The following is a 20,898-nucleotide window of genomic DNA, read 5'->3' on the forward strand; positions in this document are numbered from 1 at the left end:
AACCGCGGCTGTGATTTTAAACTTTGTTTATTGGATGTCAGTACCAAGTGGCATTTTTAAATAAAACTCTTGAACCGATTACTGTACCATAAAGCCTTTTCTTCTCTGTCTTTCCTAAATATCGGCCATGGGCAGGCCTCGACAAAATCCGGGCACCAGGTCGCAATTGCGACAAGAAATTGTGACCTGGCGCCTGGGGAAGCTTAGGGCTGCAGAAGGCTGCAAAGCCACGGCCTCAATAACCAGCCGGCGCGGGGAGCGATCGCGGCGGGCCGCGGCTTTGCGGCCTTCTGCAGGCCTCAGCTTCCTTTTGTGAAGGCCGCAAAGCCGCGGCCTCAATTGCCGGCCGGCGCGGGCCAGCTGGTAATTGAGGCCGCAGCTTTGCGGCCTTCACAGAAGGAAACTGAGGCCTGCAGAAGGAATCTAGGAGTGACCATCTTGTGGTGGCCGTTGGCATTACAGGTTACATTACAAGTAGCAAAAAACAACAGCAGTTCTAATGTGTTTTTTCACTGCCATCTCCTTCTCTCTAATTAAAACCCCCAAACATTATATGTATTTTTTATTCCAACACCCTAGAAAATAAAATGGCGGTCGTTGCAATACTTTCTGTCACACCGTATTTGCGCAGTGGTCTTACAAGGGCACTTTTTTGGGGGAAAAAAATACACTTTTTTTAATAAAAAAATAAGACAAGAGTAAAGTTAGTCTAATTTTTTTTTAGATTGTGAAAGATAATGTTACGCCGAGTAAATTGATACCCAACATGTCACGCTTCAAAATTGCGTCCGCTCGTGAAATGGTGACAAACTTTTACCCTTTAAAATCTCCATAGGCGACGTTTAAAAAATTCTACAGGTTGCATGTTTTGAGTTACAGAGGAGTTCTAGGGACAGAATTATTGCTCTCGCTCTACCAATCACAGCGATACCTCACATGTGTGGTTTGAATACCGTTTACATATGCGGGCGCTACTCAAGTATGCGTGCTTGGCGGGACGGGGTGCGTTTTTTGGCTCCTAACTTTTTTAGCTGGCTCCTAGATTCCAAGCAAATTTGTCAAAACCTGGCCATGGGAGTGTACCTTACTGTACCAACCTACCATTCCACCTATCTGGAAGGTAACACTGTAACAGGAGCATAAAACAGTGTGAGCGGAGAGGTCCCACCACTGGAGGAATCCATGGATGTATCGCTCTTGACCAGCTGAGTTTCCGTTGATGTGCCCATATGATCTCTATTATCGGAGATCCCTTCCATCTGGTAAGTGACGTTGATCGCCTTTTTTTTGATGAACAAAACACATGATTAACCTTCTGTCAAGCTGGGTTTTCTCACTAAGCAACATAATTGGCCACCGGGAAAAATAAGACGTGGGGGAAACCGCCGTGAAGCCGAGGAGACGCAGGGTGAAGCTGCCGTCCAAAGAAAGTGCTGCTCGAGACCTAGATAGGTTAAGTGCAAGGCTTGTGACCGACCGACCGGGGAGGTTGGTGGCATGGGTGATCCAGTTGGCATTGTTGGATTGTTTGCCACCCCCCCAAAAAATATACCACCAGCCACCACTGGCTACAACACCTCTAGGTAGTGTCAGAGCTTGGCCCCTCCCTCACAAAACTCGCTTACACCAAATCCTATTGGCCTGCCTCTATATTTAACTGCCTCATTAGCCAATAGAAATGTGGTAGAGGCAGGAGGGTGCTGGCAATTTCCTTTGCTATTAGGAAGTGCTGGAACTTTGGAACTTTGTACAGTCACAGGCACTTTATACATGCTAGGCACCTTATAGGAGAAGGAAAAAATGTTTCATGTTTCCTGAACTATAATGAGCAATAGGCCTCCTCTCCTTATTTGGAGGATTGGTGCTGCACCCCTTACCATGCCGCCCTAGGCACTGGCCTGCAAGTACCATTATGGTGAATACAGCCCTGGCTATAAGAAATAGGTCCAACTCTGCTCCACATATTGTATACTAGTTTGTGTAAATCACCTCAGTTCTAATGTATAGCAATTGGCTTAAAGGATCACTAAAGGAAACATTTTGTTTTAGCTAAATAGCTTCCTTTACCTTACTGCAGTCCTGGTTTAATGTCCTTATTGTTCGTTTTTGCTTTGAAGTTGGTGTAATTCTGCTGTGATCTCCACACTTCCTGGTTGCCTGTTTCCTTATAACCACAGTACTGGGAGCTTTTCACGGTGGTCTAAGCTGTCATTACTGTGTGTCTAAAACTCCTCAGAACCAATCAGATTAATTTTAAAAACACTGCCCGGGATTTGTTTGTTTTTGTTCTGTGTGTCTCTTTACTTCACAGAAACATGAAACCAGGTTTAAAACCGAAAGTGAAACTAGAGGCGCATTATATGATAGAATTTAATCTATTTTTAATCATTTTTAAAATGAATCAGTTAACTTTTATGTCTCTATACCCTGTAAACAGTCATTTCAGCAAAAACATTTTTTTCCTTTAGTGACCCTTTAAATATTCCAATGAACAAGCTTAATGTTTTTCTCTCTCACCTTAGTTACAGCCAGCCACATGTCCTTATGGGCTGAGAATCCATGTAACATAAGGATGGATGGTTTGGGCCCCGGTCTACCTCGACAAGTGTAGCAGAATCTGTAGTTTCCATAGTTGACAAGTTTTACCTGGATCCCCAAGACCCTGCGCCAGTACCTGAAACACAGACCCTATGTCAGTGCTGGAAATCACAATTACAATAAATGAATGCAATCAAATCATGTTTGGGCTCAGCTATAAGGATGCCTTTTACTGTTTATCTGCACAGGGATGCACAGGCAGGCAGCCTCATTTCTGTCAATTGGGATGCAGCAGCTACACAGACATAGCCGCTGCTCCCAATGTGACATTCATGCAGGGGTGGGTACACAGGGGCATTTGGGGCTGTGCACCCACCCGGATCCCACAGTTATAGCATCAGCTGTGTCTGTGTAGCACTGGCACGCCCCATGTGAACGAGACCTAAATATGTGTGAGATTTTTATTGCCCCTTGGAGATTTGTCCCAGAGCAATAGGCTTACAAATGGGCACAAAAAAAATGCCCAAACATTCACAGACAGAGATAAGAACAGTAAACAGTCATCAGTGTTCTGCGGTGATATTTGGCGACAGGTGCTTCTCCATGCAGGGCTGCTAAGCTTGGGGTTAGCATAATTTTAATAAGCATAAGATGCTTTTAAGATAAGCATTGAGGTGATACTTTTGGTGAAATGTTACTATGTTTTAAAGTGTTTTCTAGATTGACCTTGCCTTACTAAGTTAGTTAAAGTAAACGTAACCCATTAAGGTCTCGTACACACGACCGGACATGTCCGCTGAAACTGGTCCGCGGACCAGTTTCAGAGGACAGATCCGATCGTGTGTACAGGCTAGCGGACAGATTTCCAGCGGACTAAAGTTTCTTAGCATGCTAAGAAACTTGTCCGCTGGAGAGCTGTCCGTCGGACATGTCCGCTGGTTAGTACGTCTAACCAGCGGACCGAAATCCCGGGCATGCGTTGAATTGATTCGACGCATGCGTGAAAGCATTGAACTTGCGCGATATAGAGAACGTCGGTGTCGTCTACGTCACCGCGTTCTCTGTCCGCGGGGATTTCGGTTTGATGGTGTGTACAGCAATCAGACCGAAATCTCCGAGCGGACATATCCGATGAAAACGGTCCGCGGACCGTTTTCATCTGACATGTCCCCTCGTCTGTACGGGGCCTAAGTGAAGATTTGCTATCTTATAGAACATTTATGCCTAGTACACACAATCGTTTTTCCTGTCAGGAAAACTGCCATGTTTTCCTCTGGCCGGGAAAATTGGACGTGTGTATGTTTAAAAAATGAGAACATGTTCGCGGCGGGTTTTTTCCCCGCAGTTTTCCTATGGGAAACACTGCGAGGGAGCATACACCGACCAAAGTTTTCCTGGCAGTTTTCCTGTCGGGAAAACCGGCCGTGTATACAGGGGAAAAGGGACCAAGCCGGTTCCCGCTTTTCCCCTCGGTATACCCGGTGGTCTTTAAGACCCTCGGGAAAAACGATCGTGTGTACTAGGTATTAGACGTGTACATTTTACCCCAACACTTAACTGCAATGGAGCATACACACGTTCGGTTTTCCCGGCCAAAAGCTCTCCTGGCAGTTTTCCTGCCGGGAAAACCGGTCGGGTTGTATGAGGCTTTAGGATCAGAGGTTAGGAAGTGAAGTTTAAAGCTCATCTCTAGAAAGCCTAAATGCCCTCCTTTGCAGTGGAGCTGCACCTCCACTGCAAGGGTTCAATGCTTTTCTGTCTAGGGGCTGCAAAAAGCACTTTGATTACCTTATTCTCTGCTCCGCTCCCCCAGCAGACAGCGCTCCCCACACTCCAGCAGTGGACTGTGCCTCGGTGTCCACACATCCAAGTGCCTCGATGTCCCTACATCTGTCTTAATGACATTGGAGGACCTTAGACCAGCAGAGTGCAAAGAAGAAGAGGCCGCGGGGACCAGACTAGCAGTCCAGAGGAGCCTACAGGAGCAGAGGATCAGATAAGTCCCCTGCCAAGTCCCCTAGACCTAAACAGGCAGGTAACCCTTGCAGCGCAGACACAGCCCCATTGCAAGGGACAATTTTAGGCTTTCTGAAACTTTTAAGGGAACCAGTCACCCATGGGCATTTGTAATAATAAGAAGCACTACTCTTGGACTCCGGTTACCATAAAACTATGTGCTGCACATTTCCATGTCACATTTAAAAATGCAGCCTTACCAATAGTAAATCTTGATGAGAGCAGCAGGCCACAGGAAGAAGGAAGTCAAAAAAGCCAAAATTGGAATCAGCAAAGTACCTCCAGCTATTAGAAACATATTCAGTACGTCCAGGTCCATGGTCCTCAGACCTTGTAAGGAAAGATCGGAAACAGAGTTTAGTGTGAAACACAACAGGAACAGCACATTACTTCATTCCAACATCCAACATCTGTATGTAAAGCTTTACCACAGGTATTTATAATTGCGTAATGTCACAGACATGGTATAAATAAGTAGACATATGGTTTATATGACAGAAGAACCCTTAAAGGGTCACTAAAGGAAATTTTTTTTTTTGCTGAAATGACTGTTTACAGGGCATAGAGACATAATAGTTAACTGATTCCTTTTAAAAATGATTAAAAATAGATAAAAAAACAATCATATAATGTGCCTGCAGTGTAGTTTCGTTTTTGCTGTTGTTTGCTGGTTCTCTGATGTACAGAGAGCCACTAGAGGGCAGTCAGCCAATAGAGAGCAGTGATACTTTGTCTAAAACTCCTCAGCACCAATCCAGTTTCGTTTTACTCACACCTCCTTGATTAGTGACCACCGTGAGAAATCTCCCAGTACTGTGGTCATCAGGAAACAGGCAACCAGGAAGTGTCCAGAACAGAGAGGATTTACAGCAACATGAATGCAAAAACGAACAATGAGGACATGAAACCAGGACTGCAGCAAGGTAAAGGAAGCTATTTAGCTAAAAAAAAAAATTCCTTTAGTGACCCTTTAACAGCAAATTCTCAGAGCAATCATCCAGCATTAAAAAACTACAATTACTATTAATCCACACTAGAAGATATGTTGTTTACTTGGACAGATTCCTTTCCAATCGTTATGTATTTTTTATTGACCAACATTAAATTATGAATCGTTAGCTTTTCTACCGTATTTTCCAGCGTATAAGATGACCTTTTACATTTAAAAAAAACTGCCCAAAAATCAGGGGTCGTCTTATATGCCGGGTTTAAAATGCCACACATAGGATTTCAGTATGAAGGAAGAGAAAAGCCGTGGGATTACAGAGCGGATAGTCGGCTGTTACAGCAGAGTTTACATTATAAATGCCACTGCTTCGCTCGTGGTTACACACAGCTCCGCCTCCTGACCCTGCGTCTGTAAGACAGACAGAACACGTCCCAGCATTGGACTGGCATTCTGTCTATCTTACAGGTGCGTAGTGGAGGCATTTATAATGTAAACTCTGCTGTAACAGCCGACTATCCGCTCTGTAATCCCGTGGCTTTTCTCTTCCTCGTGATGATCCTCTGCACAGGTGAGCAGAGGCTGCAATGGGGGCACAGATGAGCAGAGGCTGCAATGGGGGCACAGATTAGCAGAGGCTGCAATGGGGGCACAGATTAGCAGAGGCTGCAATGGGGGCACAGATAAGCAGAGGCTGCAATGGGGGCACAGATAAGCAGAGGCTGCAATGGGGGCACAAGTAAGCAGAGGCTGCAATGGGGGCACAAGTAAGCAGAGGCTGCAATGGGGGCACAAGTAAGCAGAGGCTGCAATGGGGGCACAAGTAAGCAGAGGCTGCAATGGGGGCACAGGTAAGCAGAGGCTGCAATGGGGTCACAGGTGAGCAGAGGCTGCAATGGGGTCACAGGTGAGCAGAGGCTGCAATGGGGTCACAGGTGAGCAGAGGCTGCAATGGGGGCACAGGTGAGCAGAGGCTGCAATGGGGGCACAGGTGACTTTAACACATGTTGGAATAGCGATAAATATTGTGGCGGATGTAAAGTATGCCCATGTGTCTACAATTACAGTAGGTCGTTGGTGAATATGTGGTGGAATCCATGTTTTTTTTGGTGTTGCCTTGGAACGGGGTAGTCTTATACTGTGAGTAAAGCCCAAAAGCTAAATTTTCACTTGAAAAATAGGGGGGGGGGGGTCGCCGGGAAATACGGTAAATAGGCTTGCCAGGAATTTCTGCAACTAAATTTACCAAATATCAGCGATTCAGACAAATTAAATTCAGTTCCATATAAATTTTTGGACTTAAAACAAGAACACTGGTCATACAAATCAGGGTTGGGAAAGCCAATAGTTCTAAGCAATTAGGAAACTACATATTCCAAAGTCATCTTCATGCTGAGCCTTCTTTTCTTAGCCATTGTACAAAGCTGTACATGGCCAGTTCCTATTTAGCACAGTTTAATGCCGTGTACACACGATCGGAAATTCCGACAACAAAACCGTGGATTTTTTTCAGACGGAATTTTGCCTCAAAATTGTCTTGCATACACACGGTCACACAAATCTTGTTGGATATTCCGAACGTCAACGTTAATCCTCTAAGGTGTTAATAGGGACTCTAAAGAGTGATGGGACTTAGTCAGGGGACAGTGGTCCACACTATCTGTGTCAAGGCCCTGGGGGGTGATGCTGGTAGCCTTCCAGAACTGCTAGCTGGTTTCCCCTGCCATTGTGCCTCTGATCCACCATGTGTATATACAGCATGAGTGAACCCCACTAGGTGTACATATTAACCAGGCTGATGGGGATGGTGGCAGTAGGTGAAGGTGTGGTAGGGAGCAAGTGACCCGGTTTTAAGATTGCTTGAGAAATGCATGCACAGTAGGCTCAACTAAATGAAGGATACACAGGCTCAGTGTGGCGCCTGACCCAAGAGCCTGACGAAGGGAGCTAAAAATTTGTGCAGCCCTCAGTGTCCACCACTGGAGATTTACACAGTTGCGGCTGGTGCTACTGAGGCAACTTCTCGCACATTCAGGATCCCATAAGGGTCCAAGGCCCTGACTTACCACCAATTTCTTCTTCTGTGACTCCCAATAGGCAGAATGGTGTGAAAGAAGGGACACACCCCTCTTAAGATCTTTACCCTCCCCTAAAGGGTCCTTAATGACATCTTTCTCATTGTAGGGTCTGGGTACAGCCTCCAAGGCTCCAGCAATTAGTTGATCTGGAAATGTGCAAACTGAACCCTACAGGAACTCTGCATCTACTGAAGAAACTTTCTGAAAGAAAAACTGTTTTGTTACCGTATATACTCGAGTATAAGCCGAGTTTTTCAGCAAATTTTTTTGTGCTGAAAATTCCCCCATAGCTTATACTCGAGTCACTTTTTTGCACCTGATCTCCCAGACTTTTCCCCCCCACTCTTCCTCTACAAGTGTGCAAAGTTTGTTGTCCGGGGGACCTACAGCCGGGGAGCACCAATTTTTCAAAGCCGGGCACCCCTTCCATAGACTCCCATGTTAAACGGTCATTTCTCCAGTGATTTTGGGGACCCAGTACAGGCCGGTCGTAGGTCCCCATGACCGAGAACTTGGCACACATATAGCCCCATATCTCCTCTACAAGTGTGCAATTTTTTTTGTCTGGAGGACCTACGGCTGGGGAGCATCGATTTTTCAAACCGGGCAACCCTTCCTTAGACTCCCATGTTAAACGTCAGTCTAGTCATGGACACAGTGAGGCATGGGCACAGTGAGGCATGCACATGGACACAGTGAGGCATGCAGATGGACACCCTATGCCAGGGGTGGCAAACTCAAATTCATCGGGGGCCGCATTAGCAGTATGGTTGACCTCAAAGGGTCGGTTGTATCTGTAAAACTGGTTTTATGGAGCAAAGGGTTCAGGAGTTTGCTGGGTACGAAATGCAGGATACAGGAGTATGCTATGGACCGTGTGCAATATCTGACCTCTGCACCCTCCACTCTCCTTCCATCCACCCTGGGATGGGATGGGGTAGGATGAGATGGGATGGGGTGGGGTGGCGTGGGGTAGGATGGGGTCAGGGTGGGGGTGGATGGGATGGGGTGGGGGGGGGGCCGTAGGATGGGATGGGGACAAGATAGGGTGGTATAGGATGGCATGGGGTGGGGGTGGATTGGGATGGGATGGGGTAGGATGAGATGGGGTAGGATGGGATGGAATGAGATGGGATGGGGTATGGTGGGGTGGGATAGGATGGGATGGGCTACCTGACATACATGGACCTACCTGACATACACAATGACTTCACCTACCTGACATACACTGACCTCACCTACCTGACATACATGGACCTACCTGACATACATGGACCTACCTGACATACATGGACCTACCTGACATACACTGACTTCACCTACCTGACATACATGGACCTACCTGACATACATAGACCTACCTGACATACACTGACCTCACCTACCTGACATACATGGACCCACCTGACATACACAATGACTTCACCTACCTGACATACATGTAACATGGACCTACCTGACATATACCCATCATTTGTCACGGCAGCCAGCCAGAAAGGAGGGGAGGAGAGGAGAGCCAGCCGCCCGAGCCGGGATCTTTACAGTGCAATGTGCATGCTGTGGAGGAGGCTTGTAATTGCCGCCTTCTGGAGTCTGCGGCCCCTATGATGGACGTCACACGTCCCGCGGTCCCAGGATTGGATCTCCGGGACGTCCATCATAGGAGCCGGGTGTACCAAGATGGGCGACCGCTCCGGAGCTAGGCCGAAGCCGCGGCCTTTCCTAAGGCCGAGGCAGCAGTGCGCTCCGCGGATCGGTCACGATCCGTTGCCCCACTAGTGGCAACGGACGGACCGTTGCGCGGGCCACATGGCAAGGTCTGGTGGGCCGGATTTGGCCCGCGGGCCTTGTGTTTGCCACCCCTGCCCTAGGCTTATACTCGAGTCAATACGTTTTCCCATTTGTTTGTGGTAAAATTAGGCGACTCGTCTTATATTCGGGTCGGCTTATACTCGAATATACGGTACTTCTCTCACAGCAGAGAGAAGAAGACATCCCTCTCATAGTACACTAGCAAAACATGGAGGACACTAGCAAAAAAAAATAAGCATACTGGGCTATCCATAAAGCTTTCTATACCAGTGTCCAATCTTCTAGATAGAAGCAGAACCCATAGGTTCCACAATAATGTGTTTTGTAAGGTATGATTAAAAAATCTCCCCACTGGCGATAAATAAAAGCTGACACTGGTGCCAACCCCTTAAAAACTAAGAAAAAGTATAGGCTTTAGGTACACTTTTAAAATTGGCCAGGTATCTTAGCGCTAAATAGCAGACATTTCTTTTCATTTAGCAGTTACGTAAAAAAAAAAAAGTAAAAGTGATTTCAAAATTTTTCAAGGTGCTCTGTCATCTGTAACGAGAGAGAATCCCTACAATATAACCATATACATACAGAAACTGCTATACAGATAAAAAAGATATTGCATAATGCCCCAGAATTCAATACCGCACCAATATTCCAATGTGGCTATAAAGAATAACTAATAAGACATGAGAACTTAACAAAGCTAATTAGTAAGTAACAAGGTAACTGCCAACCAATAACATTGTATATGACCCCCTCTGCTATCTGTACTGTGTGTGTATAAAGCTTGCCGCAGTCAGTCCCATTCTGTCAGCAATTTTCTCCTTATAATCAGCAATATTCAGGTTAGCAGAGCTGCAGATCTCACAGGCTTACAATGTAACTCAACCAAACAGCAATCTTCTGCTCTTCCAGGATATACCCTCCAGGCTTCTGTATCCCTCCGCACTGGGAGCAGTCATAAGAGGACAATGCAGTGCTGGAGAATGCAGGGACAACAATACCGTAACACTCAGCTTAGTCCATCAAACCCTGACCTCTCACACACTGATCCACCTTTGCTCACTGAATTACTGACAACGAATATTTCTATCAAGATAAACGTATAATGGGTGTGGAATTTGCTGTAACACTGTGAAGTCTTTTGTTTCACCATTAACTGGTGTATGTAAAGTTTACCTGTCCGGATGGAAATAGGCGACTTCTTCCAAGACTGAGTGAATAAGAAAATGATTACCGCGCTAAAAAGAAATAATTAACACATCTAAATAAAAACAAACTTAAAGTGAGCTGCAACAAATTTGTGATATACACACAAGAATACCGAAAAAGAAGGGGACAAGTTGCGCTGATGTAGTGAGAAATGAAAAATGATATTCAATATTGACAAGACCAGACAATAAAAGTCCATATAAAGTCCTCAAAATTGCATGGAATGTATATCGTGAAAAAATAAATAAACAATGCAGTGAGGCTAGACGTAACCACCACCGATGAAATTAATTAGGATGTGTGCTTACCAGAAGGCAAGCAAATTGAGCTTGCGGCTGAACCCCAGCCAGGGCCTTTAACATGGAACTGCTGTCAACATCAGGGGTGAGAATCCTCCCAATTGACGAAGTGGTATAGAAATCCCAAGGAAAAAAAAACTCACATAGTGATGTACCGAAATGAACTGAGAGTTAACCATATGATAGCACACTGGAAGGAGAGAACCACCACTGATAGGGAACACCGTAAAAATGATGCGCTTACCAGACAGATAAGTTTAGCTGGCTTGCGGCTGAACCCCAGCCAGGGCCTTTAACGGAACTATCTCCAACCTCACAGGTTCAAGGCTCCCCCAGTTTCCACGGCAACAGTTAACCACCGGAAAAAATGAAATGAACCCAAACAATAGTGACGTACCGTAAAGAAAGTTGTGGTTTAATAGATAAAAATTACACTTACAAAAAGTCAAACGTTAAAAAAGTTAAGCTGGCCGGCTTGTACAATCACCCGTCCTCGTGGACTGCAACGCTACGCGTCAGAGCGTCTCCTACCCGACGTACGTTTCGTCAAATAATGACGTCGTCTGGACCCAGCTGTAAAGTGGCCGCGAAGACAGCTCAACAATGGTATTTAGAATACTTGTTTTTTAAAACAACTTACATAGTGTGCTATGCCAACCTCTAATAGAGGGGGGGCGGGCAGTGACAATTTTAAGTTTTTTTTTTTTAAGAAAAGCTGTGAAGGGGGGAGGGGAGGGCGAGAGGCAGGCAGGAGGGGGTGAGGGGGAGAGAGGAGAGGGGACAGCAGGGTATGATGGCGCTTCGTCAGATATGGCAACCCATCAGAATTGGTAACGTAAGTGACGTTCCGTCGCCGCCATGTTGCTACACCCTGCACTCCTCCACAGTAAGGATACTCTGAGAAGGGGGAAAGCGGACATCTTGTTACACCCACCAGAGTTTTGCATTGTACACTTCTTTTTAACAGGAAAGTGAGTTTATATAGTGAAATACAGTACTTAAAAGTCCATCTGACTGGTTAGATATTGAATTTTAAAAGCAGAGAACTTTGTCAGATTAGCAAACCTGTGAGATGAGAAAACTTGCCGCTGCTTTTAAAATTAAACATCATAACAGTCATACGGAGTTCAAAGTACTGGATTTCAGTACATAAACTCACTTTACTGTTAAATATAAGTGTAAAATGCAAAACTCTGGTGGGTGTAACAAGATGTCTGCTTTCCCCTTCTCGGTGTATCATTACTATGGAGAAGTGCGGGGTGTAGCAAGATGGCGGCGATGAAAGTCACTTTCGTTACCAATTCTGATGGGTCGCCATATTTGACGAAACACCGGGACACACTCTGACCACGGCGGTCATTTTCGTGGTCAGCGCAGGGAGGATAGTGGCACGGTCTGCTTTAAGGGACCGGGATCTGTATTTTTTTTTTTAGGGGGGGGGGGTTAACAAACACTTCAATTGAGCAAGCTGAAGTTAGAAGCTTATTGGCTACCATGCACATATACATCAGATTTTTCACTTTCCAGTTTTCCAGTATCTCTGAGTTACGGCATCGTATCTATGCGCCTGATTCATAGAATCAGTTACGCATAGATTTCCCTAAGATCCGACTGGCGTAAATGTCTTACACCGTCGTATCTTAGGCTGCATATTTACGCTGGCCGCTAGGTGGCGCTTCTGTCGATTTACGCGAGGAATATGCTAATTAGGTAGATACGCCGATTCACAAACATACGTACGCCCGGCGCTATTTTGTTACGTCAGTTTTTTTCGGCGTAAGGTTGCTCCTGCTCTTATGAGGCGTATGCAATGTTAAGAATGGACGTCGTTCCCGTGTCAAATTTCGAAATGTTTACGTCGTTTGCGTAAGTCGTTCACGAATAGGGCTGTACGTAAGTTACGTTCACGTCTAAAGCATTGACGATTTGCGGCGGAATTTCGAGAATGCGCACTGGGATTCTTTTATGAACGGCGCATGCGCCGTTCGTAAAAAAAATGTCATATACGTGGGGTCCGAGATACGTTACGCCTGCACAATATTACGCAGGGCTACCTGAATCTAGCCCCTGGACAATATTCTAAGGGTTCCATGGTGTGCTAGCGACATATGTTCTTGTCTATGCTAATAACAGTTAACCAGATGGCACCCCCTTACCCCAGGCTCCTCCAAGAAACATGTGCAATGGGAATATGTTGCGTAAATGCATCATGATACACATCAATGTACATCAAAGAGCATTATGATGCGTGTTGAAATTCAATAAAATGTGCATTGCAACAAGCATAAAAAATGTGTGACAACGCACGTCTATGCACATTCACTTGAGAAATGCATGCAAACTCAGTTAAAGTGGACCTTTCGGTTACTCATATCTGCATAAATAATTTCCTGATGCTTCGCAATATTTAACAATAGTATAATTTTAGGATTAAAAAGTCCATTCCAGTGGCCTTGCCTGAGATCATGTCATCAGCAGGAGAAGCATATCCTCGGTTTCCTCTCCCCCAGTTACCAGACTGCAACATTGTAACTTTGCCGCGAGTCACAAGGTAAGAGGCTGCAGCAGGGGGCTGATCTGATAATTGAGAACAGCCAAGAACATCACAGGATTAATACATTTCATCTCTGGGTTAGCATCTCAGTATGGTAAATACAGTGAGGGAAAAAAAAGTATTTGATGCCCCTGCTGATTTTGTACATTTGCCCACTGACAAAGAAATGACCAGTCTATAATTTTAATGGTAGGTTTACTTTAACAGTGAGAGACAAAACAACAAAAATATCCAGAAAAAGGCATTTAAAAAAAATTATTAATTGATTTGGATTTTAATGAGTGAAATAAGTACCGTATTTATCGGCGTATACCGCGCACTATTTTGCCCTGAAAATCAGGGCAAAATCGTGGGTGCGCGATATACGCCGATACCCGCTTTCCCGCCACGAGTTTTGAATACTGCGCCGGCATATACCGAGCGCAGTACACTCGTGTAACTTCGGGCAGTCTCGGCGCCTCTCGCACTGACGTCCTGAGCGTACAGGACGTCAGCGCGACAGTTGCCGAGCCTGCCCGACGTTATACGAGTGTACTGCGCTCGGTATATGCTGGCGCAGTATTCAAAACTCGTGGCGGGAAACAAGCGGGGAGGACGCGAGGACGCCTCGAGGACGCCGGACCTGCCGAAGAGGACGCCCGACCCGCCGAAGAGGACCCCCGACCCGCCGAAGAGGACCCCCGACCCGCCGAAGACGGACCCCCGACCCGCCGAAGAGGACCCCCGAAGCCGCAGAAGGACGCCGGACCCGACGAGGCCGCCGCGCAAGACACCAAAACTGTAAGTACAAAAAAAACATTTTTTCCACAGGAATTCGGGCCACTTTGGGGGTGCGCGGTATACGCGGGAGCGATAAATACGGTATTTGACCCCTTCGCAAACGTCGTACTTGGTGGCAAAACTCTTGTTTGCAATCACAGAGGTCAGACGTGTCTTGTAGTTGGCCACCAAGTTTGCACACATCTCATGCCTCATACACACGATTGGAATTTCCGATGGAAAAAGTCAGACAGACTTTTTCCATCGGAAATTCCGACCGCTTGTATGCCCCATTGGAGTAATTCCATCTGACATTTGGTAACTCGAACCCTCAGCTCCCTCCACATCAGGATCCTAATGTGCTTCTTCTTGGGCCACTCATTTGTTGCCTTGGCCATGTGTTTTGGGTCATTATAATGCTGGAATACCCATCCACAACCAATTTTCAATGCCCTGGCTGAGGGAAGGAGGTTCTCCTCAAAGATTTGACAGTACATGGCCCAGTCCATCGTCCTGTTGATGTGGTGAAGTTGTCCTGTCCCCTTAGCAGAAACACACCCGCAAAGCATATTGTTTCCACCTCCATGTTTGACGGTGGGGATGGTGTTCTCGGGTCATAGGCAGTGGTGGAACGGATCCGTGATCCAAACGGGTCACCCTGTTTGGATCGGCACACCACGCGATCCGCAAAGTGCTCTGCAGCCTCGGCCATAGGAAAGTTCCCGGCTTCGGCCTACCTCCGGAGCGGCGCCTATCTTGGTACACGCGGCGGCAGGTGTCTTGTTGGGAAGTGACGTTTCGTAGCCGCCATCTTGCTCCACCCAACACTCCTGCACAGTAATGGTAGTGAGAAGGGGGCAAGCGGACATCTTGTTACACCCAATGGAGTTTTAGATTTCACAGTTATTTTCAACACAAAACGGAGCTTATATGCTTAAATACAGTATTTGGAAATACAACGGACTGTTTACATGTTAAATTTTAAAAGCAGCAGCAAACCTCACATGATTGCTAATGTGACAGGACACCTCTGATTTTCACATTTAGTTAAATGTGAAAATCAGAGCTGTTCTTTCACATTAGCAAGCATGTGAGGTCAGCAGGTTTGCTGCGGCTTTTAAAATTTAACATGTAAACAGTCCGTCAGATTTACATATACTGTATTTAACCACTTCCCGCCCGGCCTATGGCCGATTTACGTCCGGGAAGTGGTTATGAAATCCTGACAGGACGTTCTAGAACGTCCTGCAGGATTTCATGCCGCGCGCGCCCGTGGGGGCGCGCATCGCGGCGATCGGTGATGCGGGGTGTCAGTCTGACACCCTGCATCTCCGATCTCGGTAAAGAGCCTCCGGCGGAGACTCTTTACCACGTGATCAGCCGTGTCCAACCACGGCTGATCACGATGTAAACAGGAAGAGCCGCCGATGGCTCTTCCTCACTCGCGTCTGACAGACGCGAGTAGAGGATAGCCGATCGGCGGCTCTCCTGACAGGGGGGGTTCGCGCTGATTGTTTATCAGCGCAGCCCCCCCTCGGATCGCCACACTGGACCACCAGGGATGCCCACCCTGGAGCACCAGGGTGGGCAAAAAAAAAAAAAAAGCCAGAAAAAAAAAAAAAGTCTAAAAAATAAATAAAAAAAAAAACATAAAGAAAAAAGATGCCAGTCAGTGCCCACAAATGGGCACTGACTGGCAACAATCAGTGCTTCCACCCCAGTGTCCATCAGCGCCACCCCAGTGTCCATCAGCGCCACCCCAGTGTCCATCAGCGCCACCCCACAGTGCCCATCCATGCCCAGTGCCCACCTAGCAGTGCCCATCTGTGCCACCCATAAGTATCCATCAGTGCCGCCCATGAGTGCCCATCTGTGCCGCCTATGAGTGCCCAGTGCCGCCTATGTGTGCCCATCAGTGCCGCCTATGTGTGCCCATCAGTGCCGCCTATGTGTGCCCATCAGTGCCGCCTATGTGTGCCCATCAGTGCCGCCTATGTGTGCCCATCAGTGTCGCATACCAGCGCCGCCAATCAGTGCCACCTCATCTGTGCCCGTCAGTACTACCTCATCGATTTCCATCAGTGCCATCTCATCGGTGCCCATTAGTGCCGCCATATCAGTGCCCGTAATTGAAAGAGAAAACTTATTTACAAAAAAATTAACAGAAAAAAATAAAAACTTAATTTTTTTTCCAAATTTTCAGCCTTTTTTTAGTTGTTGCGCAAAAAAAAAAAAAAATCGCAGAGGTGATCAAAAACCACCAAAAGAAAGCTCTATTTGTGGGGAAAAAAGGACGCCAATTTTGTTTGGGTACAGTGTAGCATGACCGCGCAATTGCCATTCAAAGTGCGACAGTGCTGAAAGCTGAAAATTGGCTTGGGTGGGAAGCTGCGTAAGTACCTGGTATGGAAGTGGTTAAGCACATAAGCTCCGTTTTGTGTTGAAAATAACTGTGAAATCTAAAACTCCGGTGGAAGTAACAAGATTAGTCTGTCTTTTTTTTGCTGATCCGAAAAATGATCCGATCCATGACTCTGATCCGAGGATCGATCCGATCCGTGAGTTTTTTGATCCATTGCACCCCTAGTCATAGGCAGCATTTCTCCTCCTCCGAACACGGCGAGTTAAGTTGATGCCAAAGAGCTCCATTTTGGTCTCATCTGACCACAATACTTCACCCAGTTCTCCTCTGATCATTTTTTATGCTTGTTGCAATGCACATTTTATTGAATTTCAACACGCATCATAATGCTCTTTGATGTACATTGATGTGTATCATGATGCATTTACGCAACATATTACCATTGCACATGTTCCTTGGAAGAGCCTGGGGTAAGGGGGTGCCATCTGGTTAACTGTTATTAGCATAGATAAGAACATATGTCGCTAGCACACCATAGATCCCTAGAATATTGTCCAGACGTTTTTTTTGCAGTGATCACATCACAAACAGTGGGTTGATTTACTAAAATGATAGCCAATCAGCTTTTAACTTCAGCTTGCTCAATTAAAGTGTTTGTTAACCCCCAAAAAAAAAAAAAATCTTGAGGGCGCTGCAGAATTTAAGTCCTTCATGGCATAGTGCGTTACCTATTGTTTTCTTGGTGACTATGGTCCCAGCTGCCTTGAGATCATTGCCAAGATTTTCGCGTGTAGTTCTGGGCCGATTCCTTACAGTTCCCATGATCTATGAAACTTCACGAGGTGTGATCTTGATTGGAGCCCCAGACCGAAGGAGATCGACAGTTATTTTGTGTTTCTTCCATTTGCGAATATTTGCACCAACTGTTGTCACCCTCTCACCAAGTTGCTTGGCAATGGTCTTGTAGCCCATTCCAGCCTTGTGTAGGTCTACAATCTTGTCCCTGACATCCTTGGACAGCTCATTGGTCTTGGCCATGGTGGAGAGATTGGAATCTGATTGATTGATTATGTGGACAGGTGTGTTTTATACAGGTAACAAGCTGAGATTAGGAGCACTCCCTTGAGGCCGGGTTCACACTGGTCCGACAAACGCTTCGACATTGGGAGCTCATGTCACATGACATGTGAAAATCAATGTTTCCCTATGGGAGCCGTCTTAACTGGTCCGACACAAGTCGGTCCGACATTGAAAATGCTCCCTGTACTACTTTGGTTCGACTTTGATCCTACTTCAGCCCATTGAATATCATTGAAGTCGGATCCTTGTCCTAACCATCTGACTTGTGGCATCCAACATTGTGATTACAGCAGCAGTAAAAGGAATTTATCTCACACTTGGATTGTTTTGATTGGTCAAAGAACAAGTCAGACTATTGCAAAGTCGGATCAAAGTAGTATCCTGTTCATGAAAGTCGGATGGATGTCAGACCAATGTAGGACCAATGTAGGACTGATGTCACAGAGCAAAGTAGGATGAAAGTCGTATCTCTGTTGTGTCGTATCAGTGTGAACCCAGCCTCAGAGAGTGCATCTCAACTCGTTACCTGTATAGAAGACACCTGTGAGCCAGAAATCTTGCTGATTAATAGGGGGATCAAATACTTATTTCATTAAAATGAAAATCAATTTATAACTTTTTTGAAATGCGTTTTTCTGGATTTTTTTGCTGTTATTTTGTCTCACTATTAAAGTAAACCTACCATTAAAATTATAGACTGGTCATTTCTTTGTACAAAATCAGCAGGGGATCGAATACTTTTTTCCCCCACTGTAGATGGAGCCCAAGGAGGATGACTGACCGCGATTTTGCGGCTGCGATTTGGGATCAGTACAACTTCAACTTTGCCACAACTTTGGCATTAAAGGGGTGGTTCCCCCTAAAACAAATTTCTAACAATACATTCGTAAGACCCGTTACACTGCGGGTAGGCTGGCTTTTGTTTTGTTTTTTTAGTACATACCTCGATATCGGCGTTTCGTCCCTTGGCGGTGGGCGTTCCTAGTTGATTGACGTTCCTCCGACGGGCGCATACTGCGCGTCACGACTTTCCGACAGAAGCCGAACGTCATTGCGCAGGCGCCGTATAGAGTCGGCTCTATACGGCGCCTGTGCAGCGACGTTCGGCTTCTTTCGGAAAGCCGTGACGTCATGTATGTGCCCGTCGGAGGAACGTCAATCAACTAGGAACGCCCACCGCCAAGGGACGAAATGGCGATATCGAGGTATCGAGGTATGTACTAAAAAAACAAAACAAAAAGCCAGCCTACCCGCAGTGTAACGGGTCTTACGAATGTATTGTTAGAAATTTGTTTTAGGGGGAACCACCCCTTTAACCAATAAAAACATACATGGTGTGAGGCAATGCCTTTTCCTGCCACCGCAGTTGTCATTGCTGCTGCGGCAGTAGCAGTGCACGGGGAATAAGAGGAGGAGAAGCGGAGGCGGAGAAGACGCAGATATTGGGTACATCCCATCATTGCCAATCGTGAAGATAGGGGTCAATTTTGGGTCCTCTATAATGAAGAATGAGAAGAATGCTCCTTACAATGGTGGTCAGTGGGAAGAATGCTCCTTACATTGGTGGTCAGTGGGAAGAATGTTCCTTACATTGGTGGTCAGTGAGAAGAATGTTCCTTACATTGGTGGTCAGTGGGAAGAATTCTCCTTACATTGGTGGTCAGTGGGAAGAATTCTCCTTACATCGGTGGTCAGTGGGAAGAAATATCATTCAGGTACGATTTGCACGCTACTTGAGGGTTTAACATTGAGGTCTATGGACATCAACTCGCATGGAAGTTGGACCAAAGTAGTGCAGGGACTTAAAATCGTGCCAATATGAATGGTGTTCATTGAAAATCATGGAGAATGACTTGTCATACGATTTTGCAGTACAAAAGTGAGGCCTGGTACACACGATAGGATTGATCCGCGGATACGGTCCGCCAGACCGTATCCGCGGATAAATCCTCTGCGGATTTTAACGTGATGGAGTGTACACACCATCGGATCGAAATCCGCGCCGAATTCCCATCGCGGTGACGTGTCGCGCCGTCGCGACGCTGTCATATAAGGATACCCACGCATGCGTCGAATCATTACAACGCATGCGAGGGACGGGTTCGGATGGATCGATCCGGTGAGTCTGTACAGACCACCGGATCGATCCGCTGGTGCCGATTCCAGCGGATAGATTTGTAAGCATGTCTACAAATTTTTATCTGCTGGAATTCGGAAATATCCGCTGGAACGTACACACCAGGGGATCTATCCGCTGAAACCGATCCGCTGAGATTTTTCAGCGGATGGATCCTCTCGTGTGTACGGGGCCTGAAAGGGCCCTAAAGTTCATGTGTGTGTAAAGGCAGGTGTACCAATACTTTTGACAATATAGTGTATGTAGTGCAAGGTCTTGTCTGATAGGATAGTTTAAGAAGGCCCGTATATTATAAAGTTTGGGTAAATCTTGATTGTACGGTCAGATTGTAACATATATGGTGACCCTTAATCTACCAGCTTTTCCTTGGATAGTATGAGGAAACCCATGCAAGCACAGGGGGAACATGCAATCTCCACACAGAGGGGGTCCTAGCTAGGATTTAAACCAGGGACTGGGTGCAAGGCAGAAGTGCTAACTACGAAGCCGCTGTGCCATCCCACGATTTGTATAGAACTGAGCTATCCTCCGTATTGGCTGCGAATTAATTCCAAACAGTAAACCTCGCTATCGGAACATGAGCAGCAAATCAGACAACTGTAAGTCAATGTAATATTATTATTATAGTTATTATTATTATTATTATTATTATTATTATTATTATATACTATAGCACTATTGCGATTACTATTATAATCACTATTATTATTATTATTATTATTATTATTATTATTATCATCATCAAACAAGTAATAATAAATCCTGTATAATAATATTATTATTATTCAGGATTTATTATTACTATTTTTAATAATAATAATAATAATGATAGTAATAATAATAGTAGTAATAACAATAGTGCTATAGTAAGTGATAATAATAATAATAATAATAATAAATATTCCCCCAGGTATACTATTGTGTTGGAATAATAAATGTGTGGATCGCGGTCACGTCGTCACTCTGTGTGTGGTCAGGTCACAGATCAGACTGTATTGGTGACAGTGATGATGGGGAGACATGATTACATATGGGGGGGGGGGGGACAGTGACAGCATCCTGTACAATGTGACAATGACACATAATTATTATTATAGTTATTATCACTTAC

At 45.7% G+C, this 20,898-nt stretch overlaps 2 protein-coding genes across 3 annotated transcripts in view; one reads left to right on the plus strand and one right to left on the minus strand.

The window, feature by feature from the left end:
- ABHD6 (abhydrolase domain containing 6, acylglycerol lipase) overlaps window positions 1-20,898 on the minus strand; it is a 43,777-nt gene that overhangs the window by 21,492 nt on the left and 1,387 nt on the right. Inside the window, exons 1-3 of one of the 2 annotated variants that reach the window (XM_040359213.1) lie at window positions 10,261-10,431; window positions 4,755-4,884; window positions 2,518-2,674 (exon numbers count right to left, since the gene is read on the minus strand). In XM_040359213.1, coding sequence (XP_040215147.1) covers window positions 2,518-2,674; window positions 4,755-4,873 — 276 coding nt within the window. In that variant the 5' untranslated portion in view covers window positions 4,874-4,884; window positions 10,261-10,431. Of the gene's footprint in view, window positions 1-2,517; window positions 2,675-4,754; window positions 4,885-10,260; window positions 10,432-20,898 lie in introns of those variants that run through there. The other variant, XM_040359214.1, reaches the window with a different exon arrangement.
- The window catches only part of DNASE1L3 (deoxyribonuclease 1 like 3), a 40,600-nt gene continuing 25,706 nt past the window's right edge, over window positions 6,005-20,898 (plus strand). The window contains exon 1 of the mRNA XM_040359217.1: window positions 6,005-6,071. The gene's annotated coding sequence lies outside the window, so the exon portion shown is untranslated. The remainder of the gene's footprint in view (window positions 6,072-20,898) is intronic.

This window comes from Rana temporaria, chromosome 7, assembly GCF_905171775.1.
Source record: "Rana temporaria chromosome 7, aRanTem1.1, whole genome shotgun sequence".
Taxonomy (NCBI): Eukaryota; Metazoa; Chordata; class Amphibia; order Anura; family Ranidae; genus Rana; species Rana temporaria.